At 35.6% G+C, this 12,600-nt stretch overlaps 1 protein-coding gene across 1 annotated transcript; it reads right to left on the reverse strand.

Moving 5' to 3' along the window:
- Positions 1 to 1,501: 1,501 nt before the first annotated feature.
- FBXO43 (F-box protein 43) lies at positions 1,502 to 9,908 on the reverse strand. The gene is made up of 4 exons (XM_060035221.1): positions 8,422 to 9,908; positions 6,070 to 6,172; positions 1,860 to 2,063; positions 1,502 to 1,764 (listed from the first exon to the last, which is right to left on the reverse strand). The coding sequence occupies exons 1-4, from the start codon at positions 9,891 to 9,893 to the stop codon at positions 1,516 to 1,518; spliced, it is 2,028 nt and encodes a 675-aa protein (XP_059891204.1). The 5' UTR covers positions 9,894 to 9,908; the 3' UTR covers positions 1,502 to 1,515.
- Positions 9,909 to 12,600: the final 2,692 nt, after the last annotated feature.

Raw genomic sequence — 12,600 nt, forward strand, 5'->3', positions numbered from 1 at the left:
GTTTACTTGGATAAAAAGTTAACACTGATAGCACTAAAAAAAATCCACTCATTCAATAAATATTTACTGAGCACCTGCTACTTGCCTGGTACCAGGCTAGGTGTTAGGGATACAACGGTATTTAAATCAAATATGACAGGCCTTCACAGAGCTTACAGTCTCATGAGGAAAGAAAATTAAAAAACAAGTTAAGCAAAGTGAAACTAAGTGCCACGACAGAGGAAGCACAGGACGCTATTGGAACATATGGCTAGGGTAGCTGCACCAGCCAGTTACTATAATACATAATAATTTACAACAATTAGAATAATGATGATTATTTTCTGGATATCTGGAGACTTTAATAAAGTTATTCATGAATACCATATGATTTTCTTCCAGTTAACCTACCTACCTCTTGAACTCATCACAAATGTAAAACCTACCAATAAGAAGCTTGGAATTAGCTTCACTCATTAACTTTTGAATTTCTACTCTGATCTTTTGTCTTCAGAAAGTTTTATTTTTATTGTAAACTCATTTAAATATGTGGTATTAAGTCCTTATACTATTTCACTCATATTGACTTTATTACAATACTCATCCCAATTTAAAGCCAGAAATTTTTTTTTTAATTGAACTTCCATCGTTTAACAGTTCCTTCAGTAGAGAGGAACACATGTAGATTATTGATTTCTAAAACTAAATGTGGTAAAATCTTCTTTTTCACCACCAGGGTGAAATAAAATACTACTTTCTTAATGGACTGAGCAACCATAAGATGACAAATGTGACACACTGAGAGGGCAATGTGACTGCAATATACAAAGTGCCTCCTCATGGACCAGAGATAGGATTTCAGATTTCTACATTGCACTACTGACAATTTCATGTGTAACAAGGTAAAGGAAACTTACGTGTGACTTCTGGGTGTTTATTACCTAAGACTCTCATGGTGAATAACCACATATATCTAATAATTTACTTTTTACATCTTAGTTATCAATATTAAGTAAATTTTATTTAACCAGAAGTCTGCCCAAATATGACATTAATTAAATTAAGAGAAAGACTGAGATTATAAATTCAACAGAACTTCTGAAAACATTTTATTTACATTTCATTTCAGTCAAATATTCAAAGATTTTGAAATCTATAAGGCCATCTATCTCAAGTTCAGAATTTTTAATACTATTTGGAAAACTACTTTTGAAAAGTAATCGAAGAACATTTCAACACATAGTGATGAAATGCACAATTTTTAAATGTTACATGAAACAGTTAAATACATATATATAACACTGAAAATTCTTTATTTAAAAACACTAAATTATTAAAATGAGTAAAAATGACATTGTAAAATAAGATTTTTTCAAAGCTCACTACTTTAAAGAAAACATACAATGACATGGATCACAATATATACAAAGTAGGAAATAAATCATCATCTGTCATTGATGGGAAGACTTGCATGCTTTCAAAATATTCATAATTTTAAGCCAAACAAAATGTCCTTCTTTTATATGTGAAGTCTCTTTAGAGGCGTTTTAAATTCCGCTTACTCTGGGCACTTCCTGGAAGAGCATCTTTTCTATTTCTTGGCTTTGCTGCTCCTCTACTACATTCTTCAGACCCATGATAAGCACACAAACATAACACACAAAAGTCAAAACCACAGGCTGTGCTGCTACATAGTCCCCTTTTCTTATAAGGCTGGTACTTAGCAGGGGATTGGCACCTTGGGCAAGGTTTTAATGCTTCATCAATAAAAAGTGTTTTGGCAACCTGTAGTAAAAGCACACAAACTAAATCTTCCATTTTCGCATAGAGAATTGCTTTATTTCAAAATCTGTAAATATTTAATAACTTATGATACTCACCTTAACGTATTCTTCCTGTTTACTACTTAAGTGAGTAACAGAAGAACTCGCTATAGGTGTCAAAACTTCTCCCCAAGGAGAAAATGTTGAAACTTGTTCTTTCTGAAAACCTGGTGTCCTAGCCTGTGCTTGCACAGATCTTAAAGCTGATCGATTTAAAAGATGGAGCCGAGTGGCAGCATCATCAACATTTAATATAGCCCCCTGTGGTAAAAGACAAGAGGGGTCAACACTGTAATATCAAAAGTTCCAGGACAGCTTTCTGATGCACATGTATTTAAATGTTTGGAAGTGGTTTTACACTACTGGAATTTTCTCCCTAAACCTTTCCTTTTTAGAAAAAAGGAAAAAAAAAAAAAAAAAAACCCTCTCATCTAGCATTTAAAAGTCAAAGGAAAAGAAAAAGAAAAAATTAAGACAATAAATGCTAGCTTTAAGTTTGCATGCTTGGTTATTTTTCTGTTTAGAGCGTGGGTTTGCAAACTTTTCCTGAAAAGGACCAGATAGTTACAAGCTACTTAATTGTTGTTTTAGCAAACACAGCTATGGATATATGTAAATGAAAGGAGCAGGGCTGTGTTCCAATAAAACTTACTTTAAAAACACAGGTGATGGACAGGATTTGGCCCACAGATCAGAGTTTACCAAGTCCCCTTTTAGGCCAAGGTGTAAGAGGAGGTGAATCAAAGCTTACTATGGGACATCATGGAATTCTTTGAAGGTTTCTTACCTTAGCCGCATGTCAGAAAAATAATGGGCCTGGTTAGACCATGAAACCCAATTTGTTTGGCTGGTTTATACAAATACCAGATACTTGCAATGCTTGATTAATTTTTACACTTGAGTTTTAAACAGCTTTGATATTTTAAAAGGAGAAAAAAAATGTCTCTTATTTGAACTGGATTTCCACATTACTCAAATATTTAGCCAAGAAATATTTTCAATGAATAATCCTTATAGCCTTCTATTTTGTTAAGGTTGGGAATGAGAAAAAATAGTAAGTTTTTTTTTTTTTAACAAATTGGCATTTGTAACCAATTATCAAAATAAAATGTACTACAGGTGAATTTCCTTAAGTGTCCAACTATAATTGTGTTTCCTCTCCCTTGATAGTCTCCTTTTGCCAGAGTTGGCTCCTAAATGGGGAGAGTTAAAAATATGAGAAATGACAGTAGGATAAGTATAGGAATGAAGTTAGCTGGCCATGAAAAATTATGCCATTAACAGTTTAACAACATATGCATAAGTGTGATGGATGAATATTGGTTTTCAGAAATTAGAATTAATACAGTTGAACTTATTCAAGGACTCAATACATCTCTTTATGTTACACTTTATAAATGATTTGCAGCCTAAGCTAGAAGCGTATGACACAAGAGCATACTAAAAGAAGACACCCATTGGATTTCGATGCAGTTGGCAAACACAGTGATGCTGCATGCACCAAAAAATGAATACAGATATGTTGTTGAAGCAAATTTCATCCACAGAAGAAACATTCATTCATTTAACAAACATTCATAAAACATCTACTAGGTGTCGAGTGAATAAAACAGTCGAATCCCTGCCCTGTTGGAGCTTAAAATGTGTGCTACTATCTCTGAACAGTATAAGGTCAAGCAGTCAACAAAGGCACGCATTCATGAGCACCAACATGGTTCAAAATACAGTCTCCATCACGTTACCAGAATATATTTAAATGTGACAGGGGAGTCACCTTACTGATGTTCATTTCCATGATTATAAGAAAACAGTGAAGACTACAGTAAATTAAGAAATTCAATGGAAAAAGTGTGATATTCTGATTTTAATGGTCATTCTCACTGCTGCAAAGCAAACAGATTAAATAGAGATCCTATCACACATAGCTGGTGTGTGCGTTTTAATTTTTACATATAAAGGGCTTTCAGTGACACTATACAAGTATGAGGAAAACCACCAAACAACTTTGTTTTATAATTTTTCTGTTTTGGTTAATGATATACATTAGGATAGTTCAGGTAGAAAGCAACCAGTCCATTTCAGAAGAGGAGGGCAAAAGGCATCTGGAAGGATGTCTCTGAGGAAAAGAGGGAACAGGTAGAATACCTGATACATTCAGAGTTAAGAGGAGATTTCCAGTTCTGGTGGATAACAGGAGATGAGTCAGGGATCTGTATAGAGAAACAATAAGCAAAAAAAAAAAAAAAAAAAAAGAAGAGAAAGAAAGAAAGAAACTGGGCAATTATTAACTCTGAGGAAAAAAGGTATAACAGGTATAATCATACTGTACTACATGTCACAGCTGTCAAAAAGTCATAAGAATCTCAACGCAGTCTTAATAATGTCAGCACCTAATTCTAATTTGCTCCCAAACAATGGTGTAGTTACATTCATAAGATAGGAGAAAGGACTTCAGAGGGAGAGGTGGGTAGATAGGTAGTGGTGAGAGGTTAGAGAACTCACCTAGTCCCTCTATAGAAAAACACAAAAGAAGAAACAGCAGTAAAGGCATGCCATTCAGCAATATGGAGGTAAATATCAAAAGGAACAACTAAAAAGTGATTGCCTCGATGGGGCAAGAATCAAGAGTAGGAAGGGCAGGAGAATATGTGCTTTCTTATAAGCCTTAAAGTGCAATTTGATGTTTTAAACCATGTACTGTGTCTATTGAAAAAAAAATTTAAAGCAAATCAGAATAAAGGAAAATACTCAAGTAAGGAAAAAGTACAGTCCTTTAAGAAACCAAGTTAAAAAAAAAATTGGTGGCTAGGATATGAGGGTAGAATGCTTTATCTAGAACTACCCAAAGGCTTACCAATACAACATGTTTCTTCCACATAGGATGTAAAGAGTACATGGAGCTAAAAGTTTAATATTAATGGGTACTTGCTTAAAAATGTGCTTTTGGTCTGTCCTTAGCATGTAGGGAGCCACTCTAAAAAGATAAGTTAAGAAGGAAATTTATATCTTCAGTATTATAAGCTCCCAGAGCCAGCAGCTGCAGCAGTAGCCTAGAGCCGTGAGTCAGTCGTGAAGGATTATTATAGGTGAGAAGGTAAAACGTTTCTTCAAATAAAATAGAAAGTCAATACTTTAGTTAATAGCGGTCCCTAATATTTCCTTGGAATGAGAAACTCCCCAATCTGTATCTAGGTGTTCATATTAGTTTATACCATGCTTCATCTCAGTTATTATATTTCACCAAATTATAAATTTACTTATGTTATTAAACACTTTTTACTAGAACAAGAATAAGAAAGTTAATTCTCAGAGTTTCTTTTGGTATTGATGCCTAAGAAAGGTCTAAAAGTTGAATATACAGTAAATATGGGTGCCAGAGTCATCAGATGCCTGTTATACAAAGTAGTATCCCCAGAAAGAATTAATCAGCTTCTGTAAAACTTTTCTTGTAACTTCAAAGCTGGACCTCAAATCTTCAAGAGAGCACAAGTTTATGATGTCTTACAAGTACCAATCTGCCATGCTCACTCACCTCCAGGCCTCCATATATGCTATTCCCTCTGCTGAAACACTTTCCCTAACTCGTTATTCAGCTCTCAGCTGAGATGCATTTTTTCCTCCTCTTGATCCCCACTCCTTTTAAATGTTCAATAGAGAGAACTCTGGGCTTCCTCTAACACACCTGTACTGTAATCTCCTGTTTGTAACTATCACTCACTGGGTATCACCCACTGGCACTGGGTATGAGTGCCAGGAAAGCAAGGGATCACGTCACAAATGTTCACATTGTAATCTGAGCAACTGCATGTAGTATCTACTCAAAAGACTGGATGGGAAAATGCTAGAAGGATGTCTAACTATGAATAGGGTCCAGCATATCCTATTCAAATGGTATTCAAATACTGCTAACAGCATACACACTTAACAACAAAACCCAGTAAGATGTTCTTGATGTCAGTTAGGCTACTCCACTGATGCACTGGGTAGAGATGGAGTTTGGGAAAAATAAAGAGTTTATGAGTGCATGAGTTCCCTGGTGGCCTAGTGGTTAGGATTCCAGGCTTTCACTGCCGTGGCCCAGGCTCAATCCCTGAGATTCCACAAGCCACGTGGCACAGCCAAAAACAAACAAAAAAAGAGTTTATGAGTCAATGTTGGTAAATGGAAAGGTTAAAAGATAGCAGGAAAACCAAATGAGGTTGTCCAGCCATATGGGATTATTAGATATTTATACAAATCCATTTTAGAATAGTATTATATACATTACCTCAGTATCTGTTTTCAGTTGTGTGATATGAAATTTCCTCCTCTGATTTGCTTTTTTATCTTGAATAATAATTTCACGCCAATTTTTGCTCACTTTCCAAATACTGTAACAAAAAGATCAGTCCTTATATTGTATATATTCCACAGAATTAATATTTTTCACACATGACAATAAGAAAAATTCATTTTAAAGATTTTGGATAGTTTATTTAAAGCTAAAATTTTACATTAAAAATATGACTTGATCTGCATAGTTGTGAAAGAATACCTATTAAAATATGCCAGCATCATATTGACAGATTACAATCTCATAAATGGTTAAGGAAAAAACAAAGTTTCATATATAAACCCAAATGAGTCCACTGTGAGGCTGATTAAGAGGATTTAACTTAGACATGACACTAAGATTAAAAATTTGGAACATGACATGCAGCAAATGATTATCAACTGTAGTGCAAGAGATTCTATAAATTTCTCCTATTATTGTATTTAACAAATTTCTGTCACTTTGATTAAATAAACACAAAAGCAATCAGCCCTTTATTGGAAGTACTAAGTGCCAAATACAGTTGATCCCTGAACAACATGGGTTTGAATTCTGTGGATCGGATCCACTTACAGGTGGATTTTTTCAATAGTAAATACTACACAGACTGGTTGGTTGAATCCAGGGATGCCGAACCGCGGATACGGAGGAAACTCGGATATGGAGAGCTGACTATAAATTATACAAAGATTTTTAGACTGCATGGCAGAGGGTCAGCGCCCCTAATCTCTGGCTGTTCAAGGGTCAGCTGTAATAAACATTATTGTGGGTAGCACTACAAAGTTCCTATTTTATAAACCAAAGTTTATAAGACTCAAGCAGCTAAAGAAAAACACAATTTATGTCTAGTGATTGCTTATTTATCAATAACTTGGACTACATTCATTATTAAAGAAAAGCTAATCCTGCAACTGTTAATATGGTCTTTTTTTATTACTTTAACTTAACAAATCACTCAAAGTGAATGAGGTCAGGAGAAGGTTATGGAGGGCCCCAGGTTACAGTTGAGTTGTCAACACTACTATTCTTCCAGTTACCGTGGCCACTTCAATTGCCATTGCCTCTCCTTAAGCCGATACATGTGCCTTATATCAGATAGATGGAGAGATATAGGCAGAAAGTCACTCATTAATGGGGAAGAAATGAAATACATGTTTGGGTATTTGCCTCAGCTATTTCAACTTACTGTAATTTCTCATATTACCAAGAATAAGCACTGCCAAGATTATACATGCACTCTGCAATACAAATACTATAAATCTAGAGGGATGGCAGCAAAGGCAATTATTGAAATATGACTGAATATCATTTGTTCCTACAAGCGAGCACCCAAAAGAGTCACCCAAGTTTTAATTCTAACTGGTCTGTATCCAAATACTCCAGCATATAAAAATAAAATTCCTATGTCGCAGCCATCTCCTTATTTTTTTAAACAAGTAATTTATCTCATTTGAACATTTTTTTAAAGGCACATGTATGTAGGCCATTAATCTGCTTATCATCCTACTTGGGTTACACCAAAGACATTCCTGATCAAGGCTATTCTGAAAGGACTTAAACCTTAATAAGAGTTTTGGGAAAATATGGGCTTAGAAATCAGAGGGCTCAGCTGTAGACCTGAATCTGTTTCTGTCTCCTTGAGTGACCATTGGCAGATCACTTCTCTGGAGCTCAGTTTTCTCATCTGCAAAATACATGATAGGACTAGACATTTCAGAAGACTTCCAGCTATAAGATTCTACAATTCTCTACAATAGCCTACACTTAATTTATGGGGAAAAGGTGAAGAAGGGTTTTAATAGAAGAAGGGGCCATAAAAGAGTAAGGATTCTATGAACCCAACTCTTCACACATACCTATGGAAAAAGAGGCTCACTAACTCTCTTGCATGTCCTTCCCCAACCATGATCTTGCAAAAATCCTGTTCCACATGGCTTCCCTCCTTCCTGGTCACGGCATTCCCAAGGGCCTTGTCTTCTGATAGTCCTGCACTTCGCAAAATTGCCAGTATAAACACAGTCTCTCTTTAGTCTTGTAACTCTAGTTCCTACCCTCAATACTCCTATATATGTGACTTCGTTTCTCTTTACTTATGAAGCGACATTCAATATACTGAAATTTCTGTGAAATTTCTGAGACACTGAAGAATTTCACTAAACCACCTTTGACAAAATATAAAGTATCCAAGATAGAGATGCTAAAACAAAATTTCAAAAAAAAGTACTCAACTAACAGAAAAGCTTTCCAACTTAAAAAAAAAAAAAGTGATAAAAGGCAGTTTTATTTCAGAAAAAAAAAATTTCTTACCTGCATAGGCTTTCTGCAGCCAAGGAATCTAAAACCATAGCAAGAACATGCTTTAAGTTTCTGTATTTTAATTCTGTTAAGATGTCCAGTTTTTCTATACCCATTTTCTTGCCAATCAGGCCTGCAAGTACACGCTGTAGTACAGCTATTTTCCCCCCGTCCCTTTCTTCTAACAATTCACGTGCACCGCTTTGCTGGAGTCTTTTCCTTTTGCTTTTCATAAAGAGCTCATGCACTAACTGCAAGGCTGGGGTCTTTGATAAATTCTTAAAGCTTAAACTCAAATCCCCACTCTTACTGTCACTGCTTGGCTGACTCTCTGAGATGTCTGAAGTGGCCACTGGTGTTGATTCAGAGCCAGAGAGGTTGGGCTGCTTTTCTTCTTCTGTCTCAGATTGTGAGCCTTGCTCCCTAAGGGTGGACAGTCTTCTTAATCTTCCAAGACGCCTTGATCTTCTTACCGTGTCCCTGACTTTGAGAGTTCCCTTGTGTTTCTGAAGCAGTTCTTGGAAAGAGCCCTCTTGGTCAGTGAGGGAATCTTCTGATTTATCCAAGCAAAGTGAGTTAAAGCCACTGTCTTCAGGTGTTGAAATATTGCGTCTCACTTCACCTAAAGGAGAAAGCCTTTGACTTACATTAAATTTAACATTTGCTACAAGATTACTTATTGGAGTCACAAATATGTCCTCATCTGTTCCACAAGTTGTTCTACTGACCGAAGAGCCCAGAAGTTCAGGATATGTATTCTCATCATTAATACATAGACTGCTGTCGCTAAAGTCATGTGTGATAGAGTCTTTAAAACTATTGCCTTGAATTGGAGATATACATTCAACTTCAAATAGGCTACAGTTATCTTTGGAATCATCAACTGTGGACGTCTTCTGTTGAGAAAAATTAAGTCTCAATTTTTGACTGCTGGAAGTCGCTTCTTCTGTTTTCAAAGTGCTAGTAACCAAAGAACTAAAATTATTTTGCCTTGGGAAACCTGAAGCACTGCTTGGAATATTTTTTTCTAAATTGGGAACTTGGCTTGTACTACTTTCGAGAGAACTATTTTGTGATTCAAAGTCCCCCTTTAGAAGAGAGAAAGATACGTCCAATCTTCTGCGCAGTAAAAATTTTTTTCCACTGACTTTAGGAGTTTCACAAAGGTCTGGGGTTTTATCCTTTTCCTTCCTGGGGAAGACAAATCTCTTTCTTTGAGTCGGAGACTCTAAACTATGTGTTAAGGCCAGACTTGAAGTTTCAGGATGTTCATGGATTAAAGTTGAGCCTCTTTCTTTCTTTCCAAATGATTCTTTATCTGTATTATCAAAGCTGCACGATTTTAACAGCTCACTGTAGCCACTATCTTGAAATGAAGATGTGGAACAAAAGTCTCCAAAGCTGGACGACTTGATGTTGACAATAGGAGAGTCCACCTCATTTCCTGCTCCAGTGCCAGCTTGACCTGAATGCCTTTCTGACATCTTCAAAATCTCTGTTTCTACAAAGTGAAAACAAATTTTATTCTTCCTTTGAAATGAACAGTCTGGCAGCTTACACCAAAATACATTACTTGTTATGAGCACAAATAATAATGGAAAATTGTATGGCAATAAGAAAAGTTACTTTAAAAAACAAATCTACTCTGTACTCATGTCTCTTACATAAAACAATGTTTTAACATCGCAAAGACCAAAATTTCCAGGAAATAAATATTCACAGATTACCTGACTAAGCATAGGCTAGGCACCATGCAGAAATATTTTCTTGAACTACACTTGAGAAAAACAAAAATCTCATGGCATCATTTTTAGATGATTTAATTACTTTATGACTTTTACAGCGCTAAAGTACATTATTGTAGTTTTAATATTCTAGCTTATTTGTGCTGACCTATATTTTGTCAGTTGGATATTTCCTTTCGATATTTTGCGATGTAAATAAAGCTGCTTAAAAAAAAAAACTATATGCTGATTTTTAAACATGTATTTGGGAAATGTGTCACGTAAGTGCTGCCACTAGACTAAACTGCAATATGGCTAAACAACTCTAGGATAATGTCATTTATACTTGTAACACGGGCCTGTCTCAGAAACTCAGTCCTCCTGACCATTCACAAGGTCTAAATTGGCAGACTTTCACCTTTGCAAAGACTCTTTGGCTCACTAATAAATTACTAACACATTCTTGAGTTAGCCAAAATGAACCCCTGCCCCACAGATACATGGCCATGTCAAACCTGGCAAGTTATACTCATTCATGCCTCATCTTCTAAATATTTTCTATTTGGGGGAAACCCACCCTTTATAATATTCTTGAAATTGCAAATAAAGAATTCAAGTACACTCCTTAAAGAAGAAATGTGATTCAGTAATTATATTTGTAAGGAATGACACTAGGAAATACTTTACTCATTTGTTTTTAAGGAAATACTTTACTCTTTCACCTTTTCAACGCTATCATTGCATTCCTTCTTTGTGGAAACTTGAATTACATCTTAGCTCAAAGTATAAGAAGAAAAGATAAGAAAGTTATCATAGCATATATTTCTGCAGACTATTCAAGGGACACTAAGAAAATTGTCATTCTTCCAAAGTTTTCTCCAGGCCAAGTACACGATTTTTCTCTATTAAAAAGATCCTGGGAAGATGTATTTTAGTTGAGTATAATGGGAAAGTAATTTATTTATGCTTAAGTTACATCAGTTAAATATGTAAATGAATGAGCTTAAAAAAATTGCTACAATAACCACAAAACCAAATAGTTTCTTTATGTTGTAATGATCATTAGGAGATCATTATTACTGGGCAAAGTATCTAGGTGTTTTTCAGTCTTTAAAACCTATATTCCGTTTTGGTAAATCTCACACATGTTCTCTTCTGATTTAGATTCCCTCAGATTGTGACAATCACTGCTCTCTTCCGTACATGCTTACCAGCCAAAATTATCAAACTTTGCTTTCTATAATTCATATTATATTTTTAAACAATTTTTGTTTTCAAAATATTAAGTTAATAAGATAGAATGTGTTTTCAAATTACACCTCCATCCACGAATATTTCCCCCTCTCTGAGAATCACTCTATTAAGTTAACAGTTTTCACTCATTTGGTAAAGTTAGGTCCCAGCCTTTTTTTTTAAAGTTGCAACAAATGTAACTATTCTGCTACTTCACCACTAGGTGTCTCACCATGCTAGAATTTGGGAATCTGAGAGGCAAATTGTTAGAAACAAGAGTAGGGGTGCAGAGATCATCCTCTCCCTGCTAAAAACCATAAACCGGTTGCTTTAAACATACAAAAAACTTCCTAATTTTTTCTGTTCATCTACGCATTTGAAGTTGCTTCCACCGTGCTTTCTCTGATGTCATCATTTTTTTCACCTTTCATCATTTTCAACCCAAGACATTGGTCTCAAACAAAATGTGGTTATTCAAACTTTAAATTTAAAATTATTTATGCAAAATCGTGGAACGCCTGTTGACTTGTTCAGTTTTACTGATTCAACAGTTCACTGATGAATCAAACAAGCCTCTTCAATATTCGTTTTTTAAAACCAGACTCCTGATAAGGATTGAGAACACTTATCTCTATAGCGCTCTTAAAAAAAAAAAAAGAACTGATTAACTCAATGAAGTACTTACAATATGATAACAAATTATAACCAAATTTCCTTCATTTGTTAAAGTGTTAAATCTTACCATCAGTAAAGCTTGAGTTCTTAGACGTCAACGTTATGTAGGCTTCCAAAAAAGGAAATTTCTCACTCTGCCTTTAAAATTCGTGCCAAAGTAATACCACTTAAAGAGAAAATTTTAATTTGAACAATTCATTAAAACGTGCAGTAGCACGATACCGGCTAAAATTTGTATACGTGAAGTACATGCTACAGGGATTAGTTGTAACACTTGAAAAGGCCTAAATCATTTTGAATTTCCTCCAGCTTTCCGGACAACAGTAATTTTAATATCTTTGTTTTCTCCAGCTAGCCTTGGAATGGAGGAAACTTCCCAAATTGGGGTTTCTGAGATGCAGTGTAAGCTGCAGCGCGGTCATCTCCTCCCCCAGGAGCAGTCGGCGGGTGGGTGGTTAACGGTCTCCGCAAGGCGTCAATCGGGCCTCTCGTCCCTCCGCGGACCCTCCCCAGGCCAGGCTGTCGGAGGGAGGCCCGGCCTGGCCCCAGGGCCCAGGAA

Source organism: Delphinus delphis, chromosome 17, assembly GCF_949987515.2.
Source record: "Delphinus delphis chromosome 17, mDelDel1.2, whole genome shotgun sequence".
NCBI lineage: Eukaryota > Metazoa > Chordata > Mammalia > Artiodactyla > Delphinidae > Delphinus > Delphinus delphis.

What these genes read in the sequence shown, in the direction of transcription:
- FBXO43 (XM_060035221.1), bottom strand. Translation starts at nt 9,893, where the DNA reads ATGTCAGAAAGGCATTCAGGTCAAGCTGGCACTGGAGCAGGAAATGAG. An exon ending in GCTGCAGAAAGCCTATGCAG is followed by an intron (nt 6,173 to 8,421) that starts GTAAGAAATTTT and finishes TTTTTGTTACAG; the next exon opens with TATTTGGAAAGTGAGCAAAA. An exon ending in AACAGGAAGAATACGTTAAG is followed by an intron (nt 1,765 to 1,859) that starts GTGAGTATCATA and finishes CTTTTACTACAG; the next exon opens with GTTGCCAAAACACTTTTTAT.